General features: G+C 35.9%; 1 protein-coding gene across 9 annotated transcripts in view; it reads left to right on the forward strand.

The window, feature by feature from the left end:
• Positions 1 to 26,029, forward strand: part of SYNRG (synergin gamma) — a 75,347-nt gene that overhangs the window by 17,612 nt on the left and 31,706 nt on the right. For 4 of the 9 annotated variants that reach the window (XM_058560419.1, XM_058560421.1, XM_058560422.1 and 1 more), the window contains exons 4-14: positions 4,972 to 5,102; positions 5,807 to 5,912; positions 6,637 to 6,748; positions 9,894 to 10,103; positions 11,406 to 11,639; positions 12,546 to 12,623; positions 14,476 to 14,672; positions 15,306 to 15,554; positions 17,027 to 17,160; positions 21,993 to 22,111; positions 22,303 to 22,365. In XM_058560419.1, coding sequence (XP_058416402.1) covers positions 4,972 to 5,102; positions 5,807 to 5,912; positions 6,637 to 6,748; positions 9,894 to 10,103; positions 11,406 to 11,639; positions 12,546 to 12,623; positions 14,476 to 14,672; positions 15,306 to 15,554; positions 17,027 to 17,160; positions 21,993 to 22,111; positions 22,303 to 22,365 — 1,633 coding nt within the window. The remainder of the gene's footprint in view (positions 1 to 4,971; positions 5,103 to 5,806; positions 5,913 to 6,636; positions 6,749 to 9,893; positions 10,104 to 11,405; positions 11,640 to 12,545; positions 12,624 to 14,475; positions 14,673 to 15,305; positions 15,555 to 17,026; positions 17,161 to 21,992; positions 22,112 to 22,302; positions 22,366 to 26,029) is intronic. The other 5 variants (XM_058560425.1, XM_058560427.1, XM_058560426.1 and 2 more) reach the window with 3 other exon arrangements.

Below are 26,029 nucleotides of genomic sequence, written 5' to 3' on the forward strand. Positions count from 1 at the left end.
GTAGAATTCACCAGCAAAGCCATCATATCCAGGACTTTTCATTGTGGGGAGATTTTGATTACTGGTTCAGTCTCCATAGCTTTATAGAACTGATTCTTCCCATGTTGTTCTTCTTGTCAAAATTGTTTTAACTATTCTAGTTCCTCTGCCTTTTCATATAAATTTTAGAATAATGTTGTCTATATCTACAAAAACTCTTGCTGGAGTTTTGATAGGGATTATGTTAAACCTTTATATCAGTTTGGGGGAAATTGACTTCTTTAATATGTAGATTCTTCCAATATATGTGTGGTATGTCTCTCCACTTGTTTAGGTCTTTGATTTCTTTTGTCAACATTGTATAATTTTCAGTATACAAGTCCTATAAATGTTTTGTTAGATTTACATCTAAGTATTTCATTCTTTTGAGTAATTGTAAATAGCAGTTTATTTTTTTAATTTCAGTGTCATGTGTTCATTGCTGGTATATAGAAATAAAATCAGTTTGTCTATGTTTGTCTTGTAACCTGCAGCCTTGCTGAACTCACTTACTAGTTGTAGGATTTTTTTTTTAGATTCTTTGGGATTTTCTACATAGACAGCCATATCATCCTTTCATCAAATTTTAACATGCCATATTTGCTTCACATTTTTTAAAAGAATTGAACAATAGTTATAGTTCCCTCTCTCTGCTTCCCCAGAGATAGGTATCACTGTCATGAATTCAGTGTTTATTGATCCCATTTGTATTTTTATACTTTTATTATTGTATATGTTTATATATTCATGACCATTATATGATATTTTCTAGGTTTTAAAATTTTACATAAGTGTGTACCCTTCTGCATTTGATTTTTTTTATTTAACATTGTTTTTCCCTAAGATTTATCTGTTATAGAGTGATGCCAAGTTTGTTCATATAGTTGCTGTGTAGTAGTCCGTTGTATGAATATGTATTCTTCTATTGATGGACATTTAAGTTGCTCCAATTTTTTACTATTTGTTTTGATTTTATCAATTTTTAAGAGTTCATTATATATTCTGAATTCTAACCTTTGTGGTTATCTGTGTTGCCAGTATCTCCTCCTAGACTTTGGCTTCTCTTTTAATTTTGTTCATGGTGTCATGTTTTGTAGAAGTCAAGTCAGATGGATAAATCAGGTCTTTTATGGTTTGAGCTTTTTTATCTCATAAAGACACAAGCCTATCCTAAGATCATAATGATATTCTCCTGTATTTTCTTATTTAAAAATTTAAAGTTTCGTTTCGTATATAGGTCTTTAACCTACCTGGAATTGTTTTTTGGTATCAGTGTGAGCCTGAAGGGTCTAATTTTATTATTTTCCATTTGAGTAGCCAGTTGTTTCCAAATCATTTATCAATAGTCCATTCTTTATCCATTGGTTTCTAAGATTACTCCTATAATATCAAATTTCTTTATATCCTTTGAATCAGTTTCTGAGCTCTTCAATTTGTCCCATTGCTATGTCTGTCTATCCCTGCATCAATAAATATCTTACTGTCTTAATTATTCTAGCCTAAAATAAGCCTTGATATCTGGTAGTGTGGATCCTCCTTGTTCTTCTTTTAAATAATTATAGCTGTTCATGGTCCTTTCCCCTTCAGTATAAATTTTAAGATCAGATTGTCAAATTCCTCGTAAAACCTGTTGGAGTTTTGATTGAAATTGACATTTTCACTCTTTTAATCTTACTGTCATATTATATCTCTCCACTTACTGAAATCTTCAGTAGCCTTCAATATCTTTCAACTTGGGGGTGAGCTTCTTTATTTTTAGTCTTTTTAGTAGTTTATTGGATGTATCTCAGATTTCTGAGTTATTTCTTTTGCTGTGTCATTCACTCAGTATATAACTAAGGATTAGTATCTCTTAACCTTTTGGTTTATCTAGATTTCAAAAGAATGTATAAGGGCCGGCCCCGTGGCTTAGCAGTTAAGCGCGCACGCTCCGCTGCTGGCGGCCCGGGTTCAGATCCCGGGCGCGCAGAGACGCACCGCTTCTCCGGCCATGCTGAGGCCGCATCCCACATACAGCAACTAGAAGGATGTGCAGCTATGACTTACAACTGTCTACTGGGGCTTTGGGGGGCAAAAATAAATAAATAAAATCTTTAAAAAAAAAAAAAGAATGTATAAACTTAGACTGTACGAATATATAAACTTACTTTTCAGGAGTAGGAGAAACACAAAATACCACTTAGCAAGTTTGAATCTTCTTGAAGAAGAGAATTTTATAAATTGGAAGGCAGTGGCTATAATAACACCTTTACTTCTTTCATTATTTATTATTTTTGTGGAATATCTTATTTCGTCTTTTAGCCTATATGATCTGAGTGGTTTCTTTTCTGTTTTATGTTCCTTGGGTAAACTGAATCAAAATTTAAAAAGAAATTTAATCTCTCACCACAAAAAAGAAATAATAATAATGTGACGTGATGGAGGTGTTAGCTAATGCTATGGTGGTAATCATTTTGCAATATAAGTGTGTCAAGTCAACATGTTGCACACTTTAAAACTTACACAATGTTATATGTCAGTTATATCTCAAAGCTGGAAAAAATAGGGAATTTTTCTAATATAAAATATATAATATAAATATATAATTTTAAATAAATTACAGATGGAAAAAGAAAAAAGAAATGTAATCCTAGAACTATGGTATTAATTTCTAGCAGCAAGAGAAGCACACTGTGATTAAAAATAAGTATACATAGCCACCCCCCACCCAAGATTTAGAATAGAGAGTGTTAGTAATTAAGCAATATTACTTGTAACTCCAGTTGTAAAGTCCTAGAAACCATTCCTAAGCCTTCCAAGCTGCTACTATTCACATTGGCTATGTGTCTGAGCATATGAATAGACATGCAAAAAACACATTAAAATTTTTTTGAGTCTGAATTTCGTAATGGTTGTTGGTAATTGGAGAGGCAGCATAGCATAATGATGGAGAACATGAATTTTGGAACCATAAGCTGCCTGGTTCTAATCTTGGCTCTGCCACTTACTAGCAATGAGTAAGGTACTTAACTATTTTCTGCTTCAATTTCCTCATCTGTAAAATGAAAATAATAGTAGCATCTACTGCATAGGTTTGTTATAAGGATTAAATTAATTAATATATATAAAACACTTAGAAAAGTCCCTGGAACGTAGTAGGGGCTTCATAAGTGTGTTTTATTTTTAAGGGGTTCTTGTTGATCATTATCAGAAATATCTCTAATTCTGATGATCTTACATATATTGAGAATAATGTATGTAAATGCCTAATGCTATAGCCGGCATGTGGCAGGAACACAATAAAATGATACCTATATTATAACTATTCCTAGGACACTGTTCCCAGCAATTGCAAAGTACACTTTCTTTTTAAGCAAACATTAAGTTTTTATTTAAGTATTTATTAAAATTGACCATATACTGAGCCATAGCAAATCTCAAGAAACTTCAAAGGATTGAAATCTTACATAGTAAGTGTCCTCATAAGACTGGCCTGTGTTGGGGATCCATTTGAGATTTATAGTCAAGAATTTAAAGTGCATCCCCAAGATTTTTCTCTACAGCAAGGTTCAGTGGTTTTGGTGTAAGGATAAAGAGAAGGTGGTTAGTTGACTCTAACCAGGTATGAGGTTTCCCAGGAGACCATTCCAGGGAAGCGAGAGGTAAGGGATTAAGGATGTTTATGAGGGCATTTAATATTGAACTCTGGAATCTTGAGCAAGAAGAGAAGTAAGGACGTGATGAGGTGATGGACTGTGGAAAAAGTGATAAGATTAATGGATGGGAGGTATTAATGAGATAAGAGAATTGCTGGAGTACGTGAGCTAGAAGAATAGGTGGTGGTGGGATGCCTAAAGTCAAGATTTTGGAGATGATGCATGTATTGGGGCTGATGATCAGGGGTCTGGCTGTGGAATGGGAAGCTGGAATGAGGTGTTGGACATGATTGTGGTGAGGAGGTCAGACCTGAAAGGCCAGTGTCAGATGAGTCATCCATGTGATTATTGACGTCACCAAGAGCAGTTTAGGAGTGAAATGGAAGATAGGCTTCAGTTGAAGAGTGAGGAAGCTGAGGGTCTGTAGATGACATAAACAATGTAGAGTAGTAAATGAGGAAGTCTCAAGGCAAAAAATTAAAATGCATTCAGGTTTTTGAAGGAAGAGAGAGGAGAAAAGGTCTAGAAGCAGCAAGAGGAATATTCCCCCATCTATAGGAAATGCGGAAGAGAAGCAGGAATCTCCAAATGAGAGGTCTTCTGGGGACAGCCAGGTTTCAGTTAGGGAACAGAAGGGGAACCTTTCAGGGAGAAGGTTGAAGAATAGAAGAGTTTTCACTCAGTAAAAATTAGCCATTACCATCATCATCATCATCATTATTAATATTAGATTATGTGATTAGCTATTGTGTAATACTGTTCTTACTTCTGGACACTTAAGTAAACTTTATACTGTTGTATTGATACATCATTTATTATTGATTAAATATATTTTATTTTCTGTAAAAGTTCAGATATCAGGCCTGTGATAATGAACATCGAAATGTTCATTATCCTATCATACATATTGGAAGAGCATGTTTAATCTCGTTTGTGGAATAACTACCATATGCCGGGCTCTTATCTGTTGCTGAAAATACAAAGACATGTAAGATATATATGATACCTCTTCTCAAAGAGTTTGGATTAGTGAGCTCAGCAGAATGTAACTTGTGTGTGTGCGTGTGCTTCCATACACACACATAGCCTCAGACTATTAGCAGTGGTCACATCTAAGACAGTGATGGAAATGGAAGGGGCAAGATATTAAGGGGAGCTCTCCAATTTTAGCCTATGTTCTTTGAATCTTTTATTCAAATGGATTTATATAGCTCATTAATAAAAAAAATTAGGAAAGAATTTATGGGCGTTACGGTTTTGCTTTGTAATAATTAAAAGGAGAAATTGTGTTTTTTAAGCCTGTGTCTATTTCTTCTAGGCAGGGATACCAATGGGACCAATGCCAGCAGCGGGAATGCCTTACCTGGGACAAGCACCATTCCTGGGAATGCGTCCTCCAGGCCCACAGTACACTCCAGACATGCAGAAGCAGTTTGCCGAAGAGCAGCAGTAAGAAGCCTCAGGATTCGAGGATAAAGATAGATGATAGCAGTTATTTTAAAAATTGTCAAGTGTTCTCTGGTGCAGATTTGAGGCCAAACGGTCACGTTGCCTTTAAAACTCTTTACAATACTTTTATTATAAATTTAAAGCCAGAAGGGACCTTAGAGATCCTCTAATTCAACCATCTAATTTTACATCTTAGGGAAAGTGACATCCAGAGAAATGAAGCAACTTGTCAGTCCACATTGCACAGTTAGTTGCAAAGCCTGGACCCAAGTGCAGGCCTCCTGATTCCCAGAGCCATTGTTCTTTCTCCCGTATGACACTGCCTTCCCAAATGGAAGTTTCTTTTTTATATGCAAAGCAAAGAGTATTTTTATTTTGTCTACTTCCCTGTTTTTTGAGATTACTTTTGAATGCAAAAGTTTGTCTCCTCCCATTGCAAATTAGACAAGAAATAGATTCATGTCTATAATTTAGGTAAATCATTTTTAGACTCATTTCATATATTTTGAAATTAATATAGTGGGGAAATTAGATTGTCATAAAAAATTAGATAAAATTAGCAGTGAAGTGTTTAGCTTTAGAAATGCAGGATGATATTGTTGAATATCATCTTTTGATGATTTCAGTATTGTTAGTGGAAATATGAACATAACACAGTTGATAATGCCCGAAGCTGGCTGTTTACTAGGTTGTTTTTCCTTCAGAAAACGATTTGAACAGCAGCAAAAGCTCTTAGAAGAAGAAAGAAAAAGACGCCAGTTTGAGGAGCAGAAGCAGAAGCTCAGACTTCTGAGTAGTGTGAAACCCAAGGTAATATATTCCGCCACCCTCCACCACCACACACACACCCTGCATGTGCCTCTTCTCCCTCATTCAGTGGGTTTTGTGGTTTAGGCACCAACGCAAGCCGAGGCTGTGGTTGATTCATTATGGTTTATCTAAATCCTAAAGTGAAGGATTTTTCTTTTTTCTGTAAAGACACTCTCTTGTTGAGGAGAATGGGGTATCAGCCCTTATCTTCTCAACTCTTTTTTTACTACCATTGGCATGTTTGTAATTTCTTCTCAGGAAGCATTAATACAGGATGCTTAATATCTAACAGCTGTATCTCAAAGTATTTATAAATGAGCCTTTTAATATTTTTATATTCTATAGAGTGTCATTTTATGCCTTTGTTTTATATACTTATCAATGTGTTTCTGACTTGAAGAATTCACTGTCAGAAGTGTGTGGTAAAAATACAGTCGTGTGCCACATAACGACGTTTGGTCACCCTCGGACAGTGTATACGATGGTGGTCCCTTAAGATTAGTAGCATATAGCCTAGGTGTGTAGTAGGTTATACCATCTAGGTCACTCTGTGATGTTTGCACAATAACGAAATCTAATGACTCATTTCTCAGAAAGTATCTCCGTCGTTGAGCGACGCATGACTCTACTGGAAGTAGACTAATATCTGCACTTTTAATTTGGGAGGATTTAGGATGAAATAAGAGATAAGTGAAGAAATATACATACATTTATTGTCTCTTAGACAGGAGAGAAGAGTAGAGATGATGCTTTGGAAGCCATAAAAGGAAATTTAGATGGGTTTTCCAGAGATGCTAAGATGCACCCTACTCCAGCATCGCACCCTAAGAAACCAGGTAGTTTTAATTGTAAAATTTTCTTTTGCTGGAAGGTGATTTATAGCCCCTGTGTGTTTGACCATTATGTGTGTGTGGAGAGTCAGTACTAAACTCTTCCTTCACGTGAAGTACAGATTTGGATATTTTAAATTTTACTGTGGGTTAAGAGCTCTGGTCTGGATAACTGTCTTGGGAGGATAAAACCTCTTTGTCGTCTAGTAAATGTCAGTATGACAAAACTTCACTTGTAAATCTTCTGTATAAATGAGTATGTTAACATTCGTAAAATTCATTCACTCAAAGCAAATGTAATAAAGGAGTTTACCATTTTATTCTCGTTGTTTTAAAATAGTTTTACTTTTTATGAGCTAGTCTAGATTTTATTCAGTGTGATTAAACTTACAAATGTTTTTAATGCCCTCTTTTAAAAAAGTCATCTGTTTAATAATGATCCTCATGACATTTTAGTGTCTTTAATACATTTCTTAGTAGTTTTTATTATTATTTATCATCAGATAAGCAAAAAAAAGTGCCTATTTAGAGCAGGGTAAAGGGATATTTTTTGTTTTTTTACATTTGTTTTGAATATTTAGCAGTTGAAATGAGTCTTGTCTTTACATGACTGTTACCATGTTCTTTTTTTTAATTTGATATTTTGACATTTTATTCTCAGCTAATTTCAAGAATAACATACCATTAACAGGTGAACAGTTTACATAAATCATTCAGCCAACCACATACTATTTTCTACTGGCATATATTACATTGATAAATTTTATCTTAAACTCTTGTATTATAGTACCTTTTACAGGTGATATCAGGAGGGAATAATCTAATATTGGCACAGTAACCAGTTCTTGACTTTCTGGGATAGCTTTGACTCTGTGCTATTAATTTTACTTGTTAGATTATTTACTCAGATTATCATTCCAAAAATATGCCCCAAAGTAAAGTATACACCAAGATTGAAAAGAGAATGGATATTAGCAATCAGGTTTAGTTCAGAAAGGAAAAACATATGTAAAAATGAAAATTATGAGCTGACTAAGCTAGTCAAGAAGTAATTTAAGAATAGACTTGGAATGCTAAAACTGGACCCAGCATGGAAATTAGAAAAAGGAAAATAAAGCAGAGAGAAATGGTCGTTATTAGGTCAAACACTGTTCTTTCCATATAGAATGAATGCCCTTTATGGACAACCAGGTGTAGTTTAACAAACTCATTGTTAAATAATAAACTGGTGTTTTGATGTTCAAATAATCCTATGAGTTCAGTCAGCATGCATGCAGTTAGCTGTTGCTAGTTAACTGCTTCGTGCTTAGCCAGAAAAAGATTTTTCTGAAGCAAACCCAAGGAGTTTCCAGAGCTTCTCCAGTTAGGGTCTTAAAAATAGGCCTAAAGTGTATAAAAAGTTTCTGGCCTTTTTACCACCAAAGCCATCTTTTAATTCCCCCCTCCCCCAGCCCCCAACTGTTTATCTTATAATATTGAATATACAAACTGCATTTGTCACGTAATTTGTTTTTTTAAAACACTCTTTTTATTTTTTTAAAATTTTATTTATTTATTTTTCTCCCAAAGCCCCAGTAAATAGTTGTATGTCATAGCTGTACATCCTTCTAGTTGCTGTATGTGGGACGCGGCCTCAGCATGGCCAGAGAAGTGGTGCATTGGTGCGCGCCTGGATCTGAACCTGGGCCGCCAGCAGCGGAGCGCGCGCACTTAACCGCTAAGCCACGGGGCCGGCCCTGTAGCGTAATTTTTATACTTCTTATTAATCATCTGTACAGCTGCAAGAGTTTGTAAACCAAAATATATACCACAGAGAATTAACATAATTCCAGTCAAAAGCAAATAAACATTGGTTTAGCCTTTGCAGCCTTATTGCTAGTAAGTAGTGAGGGTCTATTTAAAAAATATTCATAGTAGCTCTCAGTTTTCCATTACTATTTTCTGCCAGTACCGGTCTAAGAACCCAAAGTGAGAACTTAAATCCACACTCTCAGTAACCATTATTGGGAGGGTTGGAATTCATTATGGGATGGCTTTTTTCTTTTTTAAACAAAATTAATTCAGGCAATAATTTTGCATATTCATTTTGCATCTTTCGTAAAACTTTCAGTGCTTCCAGGTTTTATTTCACGGATCAGAAGGGAAGTATGTAGTGTCCCCATTTTTCAGATGAAAGCCCCTTTTAGAAAAAGACTGCTCGTTGTGACATTAGACTTTAGTAAATGTTAAAGCAATTCAAAGTAGTTAAAAATGTGAAGAAGCAACAATAATAGTATGGTTAATGAGCCTTGTATTAAATGTGGTTCCTGTAGAGAAGGTTTATGACATAAGTGAATCTCACATTTAACGGTAAAAAGCCGCAGTGGTGTTTATTTTCTTTAGAGCTAAAGATCTTTTAAACATAGTCCTCAGTCAAGGTTTACTTTCTTAAATTGACTGTTGAGTTGTTTGACTTAATGCCTTATATATAGTGTCCCAGTTTTGATGCTTTTCACAAGAAAGTATTGCTGTGGTAATGTGTTTAATGTTCTTGTTGTCTTGTGTAATTTTCATTCCTCATATGGCAACTTTACTGAAATGTAAACTATACAAAGTGTATGGATTAGGCATGACACATCAAAAATTGCAAGTATGTATTGTGCAATGTTTCTTACTGGCATAATGAAATTTAATCATCAGAGTACGTACCTGTCCAAAATGTATTCAGCAGCATATGGGTAGGTTTTCTTATTTCTGGTGTATATTGGTTTGAGAGAATATTATCTGGGTGAACAGATCACTTGGGTTTCAAAAGTAATCACCACTTTGATGTAAATTATTAGTGGTCTCAGGGAGAAAAAGTAGTGCTAACCTAATTAAAGAAGGAAAGAAATTTTGAGTTTTACATTTTTCTGTTTTTGACCAAATGCAAAATAGCTATAAAACCTCTTTTTAAAAAGACAAAAAAAAAAAGAATGTGTGTAAATAGACATCAAAGTGTTTTGCATTCATTGTCTGGTAATTCCCTTTGACTGTTGTTTACGTGTCATTTCTTGTTCACCTCCACTATTCGTGCTTCAGTATATTCTTTTGGAATTGTACTCCATCTTGATTTCTTTTTCCCTGTTGATTTTCATTTCTGTGTGTTTCATTGCCATTTTCCATTTTGCAGATTATCCCACATCATCTCATTCTGCTAAAACTGTCTCCCCATCACCTGCCTTTCTTGATGAAGAAGAATTCAGTGACTTTATGCAGGGGCCAGTTGAAGTTCCCACATGTGGGCCTTCTTCCGCTTCCCAGCCTTTTCAGTCTTTCCATCCCACCACCCCACTTGGCCAGTTGCATGTACAGAAGGCTGGAGCACAGGCTCTCCCTCCAGGTTTGATTCTAGTGTCTTTTGCCTTATATGGTGTCCTTGGGCAAGTTCCTTATTTCTCTGCTGCTTCAGCCTCGTACAATGTACAGAAAGCATGTAACTCCTAGATTATTAATGAAAGTATCCTGAGGATAATCTGGGATAATTTATTTTTCTTATATAAGTAGAATAATACAGTGATGTTGGCAAAGAAACATGTGCCTGAATATATGAGTACTATTGAAATTCACCAAAATAAGAACCTAGATTTTTAAATTCTGGGGACCTCACATTCCAGAAAAGTGACTTAAAACTTTTGCTCCTAAATTAGGAGCTATTTAAACCACCTTAGAACTTTAAAAACAAACTGATTTCTTCAGGAGATTACTCTTGTTTGGGAAAATCACCAATATCATTTTCTTAAGGGTAATGAGGCAGGAAAGCTGCCTGAGAAAGTGCTCTCTCGGGGCCAGCCTGGTGGCGTAGCAGTTAAGTGCGCGCGCTCCGCTGTGGCGGCCGGGGTTTGGATCCCGGGCGCGCACCGATGCACCACTTGTCTAGCCATGCTGTGGTGACATCCCATATAAAGTAGAGGAAGATGGGCACGGATGTTAGCCCAGAGCCAGTCTTCCTCAGCAAAAAGAGGAGGATTGGCAGATGTTAGCTGAGGGCTGATCATCTTCACACACACACACACACACACACACACACACACACACACACACACACAAAATTACCAAAAAGAAAGTGCTCTCTCTGGTTCCATGATAGAGCACTTGGGGGTCAAAAGCACAGGTTCTCCATTTACTATCAGTTTGGTCTTGGACAAATCTTTAAACAGTTCTGTACCTCAGTTTTATCACTTGTGAAATAATGGCGGGAGGGTGGCCATTAACACTCTGTCTTGACACAGAATAGTGCTGAGAGCAATCTTAGCAGACATGTACTTAGTCAGACTTTCTCAGCTGACAGATATAGAAACAGACCCAGAGATGATGTTACTGGCCAAGAGTCTGTCTCCCCCATAGTTAGTGGAAGTGTCTGCGTCATGGAAGCTTGCCAGATTTCTAAGATAATACTCCTTCCGCTATACCATTCTACCTACTGTCTCAGAATTCTTGAGAATTAACGTAGATAACAGTGTTTAAGTTCTCTCAAGTCATTAGTCTCTCAAGTCCTATACAAGTGTGTAGTGATTGAATTATTTCAAAATTTACATTATACGTGGCAGGGCCTTCCCTTTAGACTCTGGGGGTGGAAATGGATGGTTGAAAAAATTAGAAATTTGTGCTTATATACAAATAATCCTTCGTGCTGTTTGTTTAGGCCCTTCCTTGGAGGAGAAGCTCCTAGTATCTTGTGATATAAGTACATCTGGGCAGGAACAAATTAAATTAAATACTTCTGAAGTTGGGCACAAAGCCCTAGTCCCAGGTTCCAGTAAGAACCATCCCAGTTTAACGACCAATAACGGGGGTGCTGTAGATGGACGTGTAAGTGGTGCCACTACTGCAGAGGCAGAAAAGACTTCAGACCAAAACCTGTCCTTTGAAGAGAGTGGTGAGCTCATGACATATTCAACGAAAAGTTAATTTAACCAAATGTTGCTCAATTGCTAACACCTTAAGCATTAATCTTAAAAAGAATGCTGCTTGATATTGCTAATTGAAATTTGCTTGAAGTACATTTAATGCATTCCTTTTTCCAATTAACCCTGCAATTTTGCTCTGAATTCTTTCAACACACTGTTGTTCCTTTTTAAAAAATTTTGATAACCAGTTGTTTAATCAGAATCATTCCTGATTTAAAATTTCTTTTCCTTTTATTTTATAAAAGCTCTTTTTTTTCCTCTTACACTTCCTCTTCTTCCATAAAGGTTGAAAAGTTAAAATTTAACTGGAAAAGTCACCAATGAGAAGATAGTTTTGCTTCTCTGAGATAAATCATACACACCGCTGCCTAAAAGATCCAAATTTTTATAAACTCAACTTGCAGAGATGAATTAGAATGTGAAAGCCTAGGGGTCAAACTTTTGGAGGATATTTTACTGCATAATTAAAAAAAATTCCTGTACATGTAAGGCAGCAGTGTCATATTCAGGTAAAAAAAAAAAAATCAGACTTGGCAAAGAAACATTATTAGAGCTGCAATTACATTTTTTTTACATAATAACTTTTAAACCGCCGTCTATCATGTTTTTTCCTTTAATTTGTAATAGATGTGAAATGGTGCAAGCCTCATATGATTCAGAATATCGATTTGGTATATCTTATTTTTGTTTAGTTTACTCTTTAGGGCATAGTTAATGTACAAGAGCTGTTTAGAAACCAAATATTTTAGTTGTATTGGTGACTTTTTTTTTAGTGTCTCCAGCCAGTGCTATTATAAAAAGCCCCGACTCACTGTGACTTCCCCGTCTTCTTCACGGACCATTATATACACTAGATAATGTTCCTTATCTTTTAGGTGTGGGAGTGTTTCCCTCACAGGATCCTGTTCAGCCCAGAATGCCTCCTTGGATTTACAATGAGAATTTGGTTCCAGGTAAAAAAGCTTGTTTGTCTAGGATTCCTATTTGGATATTTTGCTTTAAATGTTGTAAATGGAAATGTTCTATTCATATATAAGATGTCTCTCGTATAATAACTATATAAATACAGGAGAAATGTTTTGCTTTAATCTTTTATTGACCATCATATACTTTTATTTCTAAAAGCTTTTCTTAGGTTTATCATGTTTTAAAAGACATTATCAAATACTTATTATGTAGATTATTAATAACTTATCAAGAATATACTATCTTTAGTGTGATTTTTTTAACTCTTGGTCTTCAGCTTATATTTTTAAAAAATATTCTTCTTATGACTTGTCATGTGATATTACATGAAGCAGAAGACCAAGTGGCATCTTTTTCTACATTGGAAGGTTGTGTTTACTTTTTTCTTTATCTATGTTGTTAGTGGTGAGCCAAAAAAATCACTAAGGTGCACATTTCGCGGTAGTATTCAATTGATTCTATTTAAGCCATGGTGCATAGAATAATGACTATTATAGCAGCATATGTTAATCAATCTTAGTATATTGTAACTTGTTCAGTTTGCTCTACTTTGCCAACCCCTTGAAAACTAAAAGTAACTTTCATCAGATCTTTAGTTTTCTAGATTGGTCATAAACTAAAGTTGTTCTATACTTAATTAAATGAAATTCATGGAAGATTCCTGGAGCTGAACTTCTTTTTGGAAGAAACCAATAATGTCTTACTTTACATCATAATCACATAGTCACTAATTGAAAGGCTGATTTCCCAAAACCATATGGGACTTCAATGGTACATACAAATAATAGGTTTTCTTCCAGCTGCCCTTTAGACAGTTTGCATCTTTTCTTCTTCCTCTCTGTCTTCAAGCCAAACAAACAAAATCTAGATCTTGGTGTATTTTGGAGTTCTATCCCTTTTCTACCAGCTTATATTTCTTTCTCTCGCCTCCTTCCAAACATATATGCATACATAATTTCCTAGCCATGATATGTGTTCTTATGGCCAGCCTACTAACCTGTAATCCATATTTAAATCCTCAATGTAAAATGTTGCTTTAAACATTTTTCTCTGTCTACCTTATTAGCCCTACCCACTTTCATCCCCCAAAATTCCTCTAACTAGGGTTTCCAGATTTAGCAAATAAGCATACAGAACATCCAATTAAATTTGAATTTCAGATAAACAGCAAATAATTGTTTAGTAAGTATGTCCCATGCAATATTGGCATCCTATGTTTTATATGGCAACTCTATCTCTAACAGCCTTTGCCACCTTGTCCTTTGGAAACCCCATTTTATTGCGAAAAACTTGCCAACAGTCCCTCCCTTTTTTCAAACATTTATTCTGCTTTCTCACCTTAACTGAAACTGTGTCTTTCTCTGCAGGCTCTGTTCCCGTAGCACCTTACCCAGTGATGTTTTCTCTTATAGCCTCTAATTCATTGGGGCAGGAGGAAGATGGTGTTGGTATAGTTCTTGCTTCCCCCTGCTGTTTTCAAGCTATTCCCACCATCATTACTCTACAACTTCTCTTTTAAAGTCCAAAGCATCTGCTTATACCACCTCCATCTTATTGTTGTTACTATCTTCTACTGAATTATGAGACTTTCTCTTGCCGTTAGCCCCAAATCTTCATCTTTAGGACCAAGCTCCAACCTCTCTTCTAAGCTCCAGACTCTTACTTGTCTGCTGGATATTTCCACTTGAATATCTTTACAGCAGTTCAAACCCTGACATTGCTTCTGTTCTATTAAAGCAGTTTAACTTAAGATTATTCTTGTGTAAACAACAATGATAACAAAGAAGATCAATCGCTTATAGTATATTTATGTTTGTAATCTGGTCTTTCCTTTAATAGATGCCTATAAGAAAATTTTAGAAACCACAATGACTCCAACTGGAATAGACACTGCTAAACTTTATCCCATTCTGATGTCATCTGGACTTCCCAGGGAAACTCTTGGACAGATATGGGCCTTAGCTAATCGAACTACACCTGGCAAACTTACTAAAGAAGAGCTTTACACTGTTCTCGCCATGATAGCAGTAACACAGGTAGACATTGTTTCTTAAGTTAGATCAAATAACTTTTCAATATATGTTGAAAGAATATGAATCTTTTTTGACTACAACCTTGTAGAACTCCTTGTACATTAACACATAGATTATTTTCAGCATACAGAACTTCAAAAACATACAATTTATATGATGTGCATATTAACAAAATATTCTTTTGTTTAAAGATTGTTTAATGTATTAACATTCTCTGGCCTAACTGTATCCCTTCTGAACTTGAAAGTTAGTCAGTAATAGATGAAATTACTCTCTCTGTTCTTTGAAGTCCTTGTTTAAAATTCCTTAGATACAGATAAAGTATTCTTGGTCTGGTAGCAATTTTTCTCATGTTACAAAATCATTTTAAATGATTTGATTATAGTGAATTAACCAAACTTGTCAGAGAGTGAAAATGTCAGAATTGATATGTGTTGGCCATTTCTTTGCTAAATATTAGCTTTACATTAACTTTATAACTTACTTTCTTGTATCAAATTCATGAGTTTTGGGAGAGTCAGAGTAGAAACATACCAGGGCTATAGATTTTACGTTTAGGTCTCTCTTTGCCAGATTTAGATTGTATGTGGTTTGTGTTCGCCTAAAATGTTTCCATTTTCCTCCTGTTCTGTGCAGAGGGGTGTTCCTGCCATGAGTCCTGATGCTTTAAACCGGTTCCCAGCGGCTCCTGTTCCAACTTTAAGTGGCTTTCCTATGACTTTGTCTACCGGGGTGAGTCAGCCGACTGGGATGCCTTCAGGCCCTGCAGGCTCCATGCCCCTCAACCTCGGACAGCCAGTCATGGGCATTAACCTTGTTGGACCAGTGGGGGGAGCTACAGCCCAGGCTTCCAGTGGTTTCATGCCAACTTACCCTACAAATCAGGTAAATGGAGAAGCTGTGCATATTCCAAATAATCCCTGGAAGTGAATCTGGGCAACTTTTTTTCCAAGGATGTGGAGAAGACTACTGGATTAAACAGTATTAAAACAATACAAAATTTAAAATTTTTTTTTTTTTTTTTTTGAGGAAGATCAGTCCGTGCTAATCCTCCTCTTTTTTTGCTGAGGAAGACCGGCTCTGAGCTAATATCTATTGCCAATCCTCCTCCTTTTTTTTTTCCCCAAAGCCCCAGTAGATAGTTGTACGTCATAGTTGCACATCCTTCTAGTTGCTGTATGTGGGACGCGGCCTCAGCATGGCCGGAGAAGCGGTGCGTCGGTGCACGCCTGGGATTCGAACCCGGGCCGCCAGTAGTGGAGCGCACGCACTTAACCGCTAAGCCATGGGGCCGGCCCCAAAATTTAATTTTTTATTATTTAAAAAACATGAAGACATTTCTTAAACCTTAAGATATTTGAGTTTTGGCTAAAAGTTTATAGTTCTTTATAGTATATACATTTTGAACATCAAGCTTAATAAAATTAATTAAATTCTTAGGCTGTGTCTTTTGAGGAAACTGCTAAACCTGAAATTAAAATGCTTCAGTTTATTTTTCACTTCTCATATTAGCAAAAATTTTTAGAAACGTATAATATGTAGTGTCAGTGAAAATGTGGGGAAAAGAGTGTATTGTACGCAGGTTTGACAATAGCTATCAAAATTTTAAATGTCTGTGTCTTCTGACCTAGCAGTCACACTATTAGGAATCTATGCCACAGAAATAGTAACTCAAATTAGCAAGGATATACAAGGATATTTGTTGTAGCATTGTTTGTTAGAGTAAAAGATTAGAAATAGCTATATGTCCATCAGAAGAAGAAAGGTTAAATAAATTTTGGTACATCTATACGGTGGTAAACTTTTTGATCATTAAAATGAATGAGATAGATCTACATGTACTGCATGGAAAAGATATCCATTGTACATAATTACATTTTTTAAAGTGCAAAACGATATAGTATAAGCTCATTTTTCTATAAAACAGTGAACTGTTAACAGCACTCATTTCTGGAGCATGGGATTAGGAGTCAGTGTTCACTGTTTATACATGTCTGTGATGAATTATAACAAACTTGTATCACTTTTGTAATTTACAAATGTGTATAAAATGTTTTTTAAAGATGACCGGTTCTCAATCTATTAATTGTGATTCAGCTATTTAAAAATTGTATAGATGAGCTCTTTAAATCAATCTTTTACTGTTTGTACAAGAGAGTATCTAAAAATACAAAACAGGATTCTTGCCTTAGGCACTTGAGTTGATGTTATATCTAAAGGGTGCTCTTCTGAAATTAGGTAGTCATACCTAAAGGGGGAGATTTAAAAGGTAGTCTTTGAGGTTGACAATTGGAGATTTGTTACTCACTATTTTATCAGTTTGATGCTTTCTATTTAAATATTCTCTGTAAACCTAGGTGGTAAAACCAGAAGATGACGACTTCCAGGATTTTCAAGATGCTTCTAAGTCAGGATCCCTTGATGACTCATTCAGTGATTTCCAAGAGTTGCCTGCTTCTTCAAAAACAAGTAGTTCCCAGCATGGAAGCAGGTAGAAAAGAGTTGAATATAGTTAACATTGTATTTAATAATTGAGAAAGAGGCATCCACAATGAGAAGCTTCAGGATAAGTAAAAGAATTCAGACTCCTTACTCTCATGCTTTCCTTGATTATTCCCTCTTTATTCATACTTTTACTCTTCAAACTTCTCTCCCCCTTGTCCACCTGAAACTTCAGTTCCTACCATTTCCTCCTGGTACACACCTGCTTGCCAGTGTTTTTTTTTGCCTGTGCGAAACCTGATTCATTACAGCTGAGTGCACCTGTACAATGACGACTTCATGTTCTTGTTCATGATCCAGGTCTTCAACTGTTGAAAAAGCTTTTTTAGGCAGGGGCACATCATTTGTTATTTTTGCAATATAATGTCCTATTGATTTTCCACAGAAATCATAATTCAGAAATCTAAATATGGTTATTTATTCATGTCTCTCTTATGTTTAAGTTGAGATCAGTGGCTTTTAGGCCTTCAGATTTGTTTGTTCACATAGACAGTTCTATAAACATTTCTCTAATGTTTTATGTACTAGCTTAACTTTTAGGTACAGTAACTGATTCAGTATATTGTCAACACCTTTCCATCTTTTTTTTTTTTTTTTTTAAAGCTTCAATACATGATTGTGTATCCTAGCTGTTAGTTTAGTTCTCTGTGTGAGCCACCGCCACAGTATAACAATGGACAGACAGCTGGTGTGGTTCCATGACTAGGAAATGAACCCCAGCCTCAGCAGTGAGAGGGCTGAATCTTAACCACTAGACCACCAGGGCTGGCTCCTTTCCATCATTTTTTAAAGGTGTTTAGATACTTCTTCCACAGAGTAGTGGAACACACAAAACTTTGAGTAAGCCATATGAATTTCTTTGGTTATTTTTGGAAGTTGTTTTCATCAGGATACATATTCTATTTCTCTTATGTTCCTATTTGTGCAATTTTATTCATCTTTTCCATTTTAACCCATTGATTATCTCTTAGTCAACACTTTCTTCATGTACACTATAACAAGAGCTAAGGGATAGGCATTAGAGAGAATTAAAAATTAGGGAAAGAATTATTCTCCTGAGTTTAAGAACACTTCAGACATATGTAAATGACACACAGAAGAAACATATGAGGGGTGTGACTGTAAAGTTCTGGAATTTCCCAAGCCTGCTGCATCAGCGTACGTATTATTAATCAGATAGACACGTAGTAATCTTTCTTTCTCAGATCTCTTTTTTTGAACAAAATTTATGTGTTCTGCTATGTAGAACATATCGGAACAGCTCACAGCATTTCAAATTACCTGCATGAAATTAAATTCATTGTTTTCCTACTCAAAGCTAAATAAAAATTTGTTAAATCATCATTCCCTTCCTTGGTGAATCGTATCACCGTATCCAGTCACCAAATCAGAAACGTGGTATTTATTTTTGGCTCCTTCCTCTCCTTTACAACCGTCAACTGTCAGCTCTGCTTGGCATGGAAAAGGCCGAGTGTGATCTTGCTCCTGCGTACTCGCGACTGTTGCCGTTTCCTCGAGGCTTATACTCCATCCGTGCCTAGACGACTCCAAACTGACCTTGCTCTTGCAAGCTTCTGGCCTTTTGCATTCTGTGTTCTTCAACCTGAAATTCTCTCTATGGTTAAGTCTAGTTCCATTTCAAAAATTGGTTTAATATAGGGAGTTTTTACTAACCCCTTTCCATCAGTCCCCACCTCCAAGATGAGTTAAGGGCCCCTCCCCCTCTACTGCCATGGTACCTTATGAACATGTGCCCTGGTTAAAATTACTGGTTTGCCTGACTGTTTCCCTCACTAGGCTAAGTACCTGAAGACAATCTTTCATGTCTATATTTGTAGTACTTAGCCCAAGATATATAATTAATAAAGGTTTGTTGGATGAGTATGTTGTAGTGTGAAGGTTATAAACCAAATTTATCAAATTGGTGATTCATTCCTCTGGGAAAAAACTCCCTCAGTAGATGAAATTAACATTTGGGCATAGAAAGTTTCAAGATGCTAGTCAGACCTGAGATATATGAGGTGTTAGCAATTTTGTGTGGTATTATCTCCACATAATAGTTGACTTTCATGTACAGCCATACTTTGCAGATTTTCTTTTTTAGTTCTGACCTCACTATTCCATGCTTTCCTTGCTTGAAAACATTTTGCTTATGTCTAAGAATCCACATCCATTGTTTGTTTATTCATTCAGAAACATTTGCTTAGCATCTGCTATATGCCAGACATTGGAGTAGGCACTTGAAATACAGAAGCAAAAAACACAGTTCCTGCTCTAAAGAAGCTTAGTTTTGTCTGGGTATTTATATTACCTGATAAAACTCTCTTAGAATTGGTCTTTAAATGTGTGTGTGTGCATATATAATGAATTCCCTAGTTTATGATAATCTGTGTTCTGTATGGTGAGTTTATTTTAGAAGGATATTTGTTAAATCACGATGTGAATAGCTAAGCCTAGATGAGACCACTTTGGGCGGTGTTTTTAAGCAGAAAATGGGCATTATTTGTCAGAGAAGATGAAAAGGCAAGTAAGGTGTTAGAAGTAGGCTGGAGTGGAGAGTATTGTTAGTCTGTGAAAAAATGACATTAGCTAAGGGTGGCACCGATTGCAGGATGCCTTATAATTTGTGACATAATCTGTCAGGCATTTTAGAAATAAGTGGCGTGATGAAAGTGATTCTTGCTCTGTGTGTGGGGTGGATTCAGCTGCCGTGGTAATCCTGTTGTGAGATGAGGAGAGGGACTCTGAGTTGAGAGTGACAGATGCTGAAAAGTGTGTATGTGAGAAATTGGTTGGACTCGGTGTTGAACTGGATGTCAGAGTCAAAGGAGAGACAGCACTTGAGCCGGCATGAGAGGGGATCTGGCAGACAGCAGCACCCTTCCTTTATCCCTTCAGGAAACACTCACTGTGTGCGGGGCACTGACCTGGGGCACTGAGGGTGGAATAGTTCAAAAAGGATTAAGGTATAGGGGTTTGGAGTTGCTTCGTTTTATTTTGCTCTTTAAATGGGTGTATTTAGCAGAGTGAGCAACTGAGTAAAACCATCTACCACAGCTGCGTGGAATGATTGTAAAATATAAATGGGTTCACTAGCGAAAAAGCAACATGCTTTTTTTTGGTGGCCAGATTGTCTCAAGTCTTATCTGTCAGGAGAATGCAGGTTCTTAAATTTTAAAACAACATACCTCTCTCACTGAGTACCTTTCATTAGTATTAAAGAGTAGAAATAACTGTTTCCATGTTTGGAACAGATAGCTACTTTATATAACTGGCATAAACACTTTCATGGTGATTACAGTTTTTTTAAATAATAACTTCAGAGAAAGAACTGGAATGAATTATTCATTATACATAAAATTACAGTCTGAGTCATAGCTTTTTTTGAATGGAATTTTATTTTGTTGACTTCAATCAGCAGTACTTCATTACCCTGAAGATCCTCTTTTTCTCCCCTCAGTTCTGAAAATAATTTTAAAATTAATAATATTCAGTTAAATGTCACATTTAGTAGAAGATTTTACCAATGGGCTTTAAAAGAAAGTTGGTGGGTCATGAAAAACAAATAGATCATTCAACTTTGTGGTTTTTCCTAAGACATTAATTACCTTTATTCCTATGTAACATTCTGTTCAATGAATTGTAGTTTAATTATTTATGAAACTTTTAAAAAATCCACCTATAATGTATAGATGATGACCTATTTGTCAAGATCAAAAATGTAGCAGCTGTTTGGTAGTGATGTGAAATTGTAGTATTGGATAGTACTAAGTCCTGAAGCGCTGTGGACCCCCATTAGCATGCATGTGCAAGAGCTGGGTTTTTCACCTTGCTTGTAGGCCGCTGATAAGAAGATTGAAATGACTGTGGAAAGATTTTTGCTCCAGGGCAAAGAACTCAATAGAAATCCATTTATATAACTTATGTGTCTAGTATTGAATGACACAAACTAGTGGTGGAATGTAGTCATTCATATGTAAAAGTTGTTCTTCCAGGGAGCTGCCTGGGTCTGATAAGAAAAAAAAAGGCAGTGCTTTTATAGTGTATATTTAAGCCATCCAAGAATTTCCCACACAGATACCACTCATTACACTGTTTTTCCGTCTAGCAAGAAATATGTCCACAGGCAAAAGTATCTTTATCTAATTTTGAGGTGATTGTTGTTACGTTACAGATAGCTTCTGGAACCGCTGATGTGATCCTTGTAAAAATGCAAATTGTATTAACTGTACTGCTGCTTATCAGATGTGTGAACTTCTGCCAGTAAGCAATGCAATATGATCAAAAGAAGAACAGTTTACCTCTTGGCTTGAACAACGTTTCATAAATAGATTTTTATCTTAACTATTCCACCTCTAGATTCTGAACTCATTTTAGAGATTAATTTATATCAAGGTTAACATCATTTACTTTGAAATATTGAGTATGCGTATTTGGAGCAGTTCACTTTTGCAGTGTTATGGACCTTAAGTTAAAATTGCAGGAGGTCATCATTCTACGACAACCTATTTCCAATGAATGCCATTCCAATTGTTTTTATGGCTTAAAGAGATGATTGGATGATCAGTGTGGATCTGACCCCTCTTCAAGTAATCAAGAAAAGAATTATTGCTTGGATATTATGTCAATTTTTTTTTTTTAAGTAAAAGGGTGTTTTTAGTCATTTGTGGTATTTATTTATGTAGTTTCTAACTTTTAAAGTGGGGAGGCCTGGGTTTTAACTAGGTACCTGTTTGCCATTTTAATTCTAAGCTTCTACTTGATGCTAAGGGAAGGGTTCAGTGTTCTAGTCATTCAGAAATATTTCTTTTTCCCTTTTAGTGCCCCTTCCTTGTTGATGCCACTTCCTGGAGCTAAAGCGTCAGCTTCAATGGATAAATATGCTGTGTTTAAAGGAATTGCAGCTGGCAAGTCCTCTGAAAATAGTGTTCCATTTGGAGGTAAAAACAGTTTGTAAATTCATAAACCTGTGAATGTAAATCTTAGTTTTTAGTGGAGGCCTTCTGTGGCAGATGTGTAAAGTGCTTATGGCACATGTTCATTATGTTTGGTTAATGCTGTCTACCTCACTTCCTTGAGCTGTGATCTCAAGGTTTCTAACCTGAATTGACCTTCTGTCTTTTCATCATAGAGCCTGGTGATAAATATAGTGCTTTCAGAGAGCTCGAACAGACAGCAGAGAGTAAATCTTTAGGTAAGTTTTTGATTCTTTAAATGGATAAATTATTTCAGTTTTTAATAAAAGAGATTTTTGATGGTTCTTTCGATGACACCCCTGAACATTATTTTAGTGTCTTTGGGCCGGGGCTGGGGGGGTGGTGCGAGGGGTGTCTGGAAATTACAAGGAAGCAAAATGTGGTTTAGTTATTGGAAATTACTTTCTGACGTTTAGGGCAAACCCCAAATTGATGCACTATCCTCTGAAGATACTGCATTCCTTTCCACTGGAAGCCTTCAAGCAAAGTTAGACTCCTGTATCAAATGGAGAGCTGTGACTACTTTCAGTTATTTTAATGTTCAACAAGACTTGAACTCTTGACAGTGCCGCAATCTGTGAACTGTGCAGAAGGCAGCAACCAGTCTTCTACTTTTCAAGATTTTCAAAATTGGCTATAATTAAATAAGATGAAGTGAGAGGGGTTTATGTCCCTATGTGGTTCCCATCTCTGATAGAAGGGCTTAAACAGCGTGGAAGGGAATATAGAATAATAATTTGAGAGTCATATATGTGAAGACTGAAATTATGTTTGTGGTCAAATCCTACTATAAACCTGATATGTAGGGTTTAGATAATTCATAGGTCAAATTGTGTCCTTCAAAGCTTAACTGCACATGAAATTTGTGTACTGTAATGAGGATTTCTTCCTGGGAACAGTACCACATTCTACCTTTGCTCAAATTTGGAACATCCTTCAACAATCATTTGTTCTTACCCTTCTGCCCGGTGGATGGGGGTAGGAGTAGAGGGTGGGAGGAGATTATAGGAAAGAAAGGGAAGGTATGTGTGAAAGTTAAAGTACAAAGTGTACTGCTTAAATATCTCTAAATAGGGAAACCCTCCTCTTCTAAAAATATTCAGTCCCTCACAGCTCTTAGGTTCTAGAAATGTTTCCTTGTGTTTCATTCAAGCCTTTAGGATGTAATAAGTATTTCTTCCTGAGTGCCTGTTTTAGTTTGGAGTAAAAAGCGTGGTTTAATGTCAGGGTTCTTTGTGTAGTATGCTAATTATGAGATGTATGTTATTCCTGGGAAAGACAATGGTGCCACCAAAATGTAAGCAGTACCTTAGTCATGCTTTTACAGTATTTTATTAACAGAATCCCAGATTGTGGTTGGCAGTTTTGTCTCCATGCTTTCATTCCTTTCTTAACTTTAAGACCTTCCAAGTAGAGATGCCAACTTTGTTCATTTTAGGAGAATATGTTATTCTACTCTCAATAAAAATATGTTGGCCTGACTCCATCAAAGTATGTTAGTATTTTAGAATTTATGAAGAATCTTATAGTATTGTGTTCAGAGCTGTGGGTTTCTTAGGTTACTAAATGACAGAGTTTAATAATATTTCCTTTTCTCTACCCCTACAATTTAAGCCATAAATTAGATGAGGAAAATGGTCTATGTAGAGAAGTGACACTTCTTACTGAAGTTTTAGCAAAAAGTGATCTCGGTTGAAATGTTCTTAGGGCCTAAAAAGTGGCAATTAGAGAGGGAAACTTAGGAAGATTCAGAAGTTAACTCAAAGGCTACCCGTGAAGTAATATGCTTACTCTCCCTTCTGATGTGTACGCTTCCAATGACTGCAGCTGATTTATTTGCCCAAAAATTTCCTTTGTTTTTGAACTTGTAAACCCATCCATTTTTATTTCTTTTTAACCCTTTCACCCAGCTTACATTTCTAATGGAAACGTTTACAATTCACCAGTAAGTTTAGTTTGCTGTGGTGATTTCTTTTTAAAAATAACAAAGCAAAATTTGTCAATTTCACAGATATTTCAAAGCAGCACATCAAAAAGTGAGGCTGTGACAAAATTGGCTGCTTAATACCTTTTCATTTACAGAAATGATACAAATATTATCAGTGATATATTTGCCTAAAACTCTAGGGTGATTTTTTAAAGTTTTACATCTGCTTCTCCTGTCAATTTGTGAAATTGACTTTAGTTTTATTAGTGGTATGTCTTAAAAACATAAAATACAGGAATTCTGAATGCTGTTCTTCTGTTTCTAAAATTTCCCTAGTATTTAATAGATTTCTCTTCGTTAATTAATCGTGCTGGTGAATTGGTTAAGTATCTCAGATTAGGTGGAAAAATCAGCTTCCATTGTTTTTTTTTTTCATATATCAAAGTATGTATCATGTTACGAGCAAAATATATTTAAAGCTTGTATTATTTTAATTGCAAGAATTAGATTTTGGTTGTAAATACATTTTTATAGTTCATATATGTCTATATCTTATTTTTAGGGAAAAACAGAATTTAAAAGGTAGATGATAAAATTAAAGCTTGTATTTTATTTATAACTCTCCAAAAATTGCACTCATATTTTTATTTTTATTTTTATTTTTATTTGTTTTTTTTGTGAGGAAGATCAGCCCTGAGCTAACATCCATGCTAATCCTCCTCTTTTTGCTGAGGAAGACCGGCTCTGAGCTAACATGTATTGCCAATCCTCCTCCTTCCCCCCCCCCCCAAAGCCCCAGTAGATAGTTGTATGTGATAGTTGCACATCCTTCTAGTTGCTGTATGTGGGACGTGGCCTCAGCATGGCCAGAGAAGCGGTGCGTCGGTGTGCGCACAGGATCCGAACCCGGGCCGCCAGTAGCGAAGTGCGCGCACTTAACCGCTAAGCCATGGGGCCGGCCCATGCACTCATATTTTTAAATAATAAGTGATCTTGGTATAGCTATATTTGGTTTATCTCTGGTTTTCATTACCTGATATAATCTAGTGGATTTTATGAAAGATCTTCAGATAACCTTAAGAGAGCTGAAATCATCTACATTCTAACCTTTATACCTATGAATGATAACAGTACCATAATAATAAAGAGTAGAAACCCTATTAAGAATCACGGGTCCAGATTTTTATCCGTATCTTAACTGAGTATTTAATTATTTATGAGGTATACATTAGTACCTGTTTTCTCTAACTGAAAAATAATAAATTCTGTCAGTAACCCCATTCTCAGAGTAGCACAATATAAACTAAAGTCTGTAAATCACATCTTTTGGAATTTTTAATAATAGAGTTGGTATTTATTCAAATCCCTTTGAATTTTAGTAACAAGTGTTCATCGGTACAGCGACATGGATGATTTCAAGAAAAGCCCAGCTACTCTCAGATTATTTTCTGTGAGATTCACGTTATTTGTTGGAGAGTATGGGGAGGAGGCTGCTTTAAGATGTGCCCTTAGCGAGAATGCTTTGCACATAAGTGGATACCTTTTCAAAAATTTTCGTCAAAGTTCCCTTCAAATTAATGCTTCCATGTACTTGAGCAAGACCACATAGTATCTAATGATATGCTTCAAGTGCCTAGTTGAGCAAAGTGTTGTACATCCTAAATGCATGTGCAATGCTGGATTTAGATGCAGGATTTTTCATAATACTTCATTGGTACCTGTGATATTTTTTTCCTGATTGATCACTGTGTAACACATTTTCTCTCTAAAGGGCCGCTATTTTAATATGCCTGTCTTCAGGAACCTCCAGCCCCTATTTCTTATTCTGTTATATGCTTGGCTACTAGCCATAGCGAGAACAAGTCCTGAGAGCAGTGCTTTTGGCCAGCTGAAGGATCTGGCACTAGGAAACGTACACTAAAATGAGCAAATGAAAATGATGCTGTTAGGTGCTC

This window comes from Diceros bicornis, chromosome 18 (genome assembly GCF_020826845.1).
Source record: "Diceros bicornis minor isolate mBicDic1 chromosome 18, mDicBic1.mat.cur, whole genome shotgun sequence".
NCBI classification, from domain to species: domain Eukaryota; kingdom Metazoa; phylum Chordata; class Mammalia; order Perissodactyla; family Rhinocerotidae; genus Diceros; species Diceros bicornis.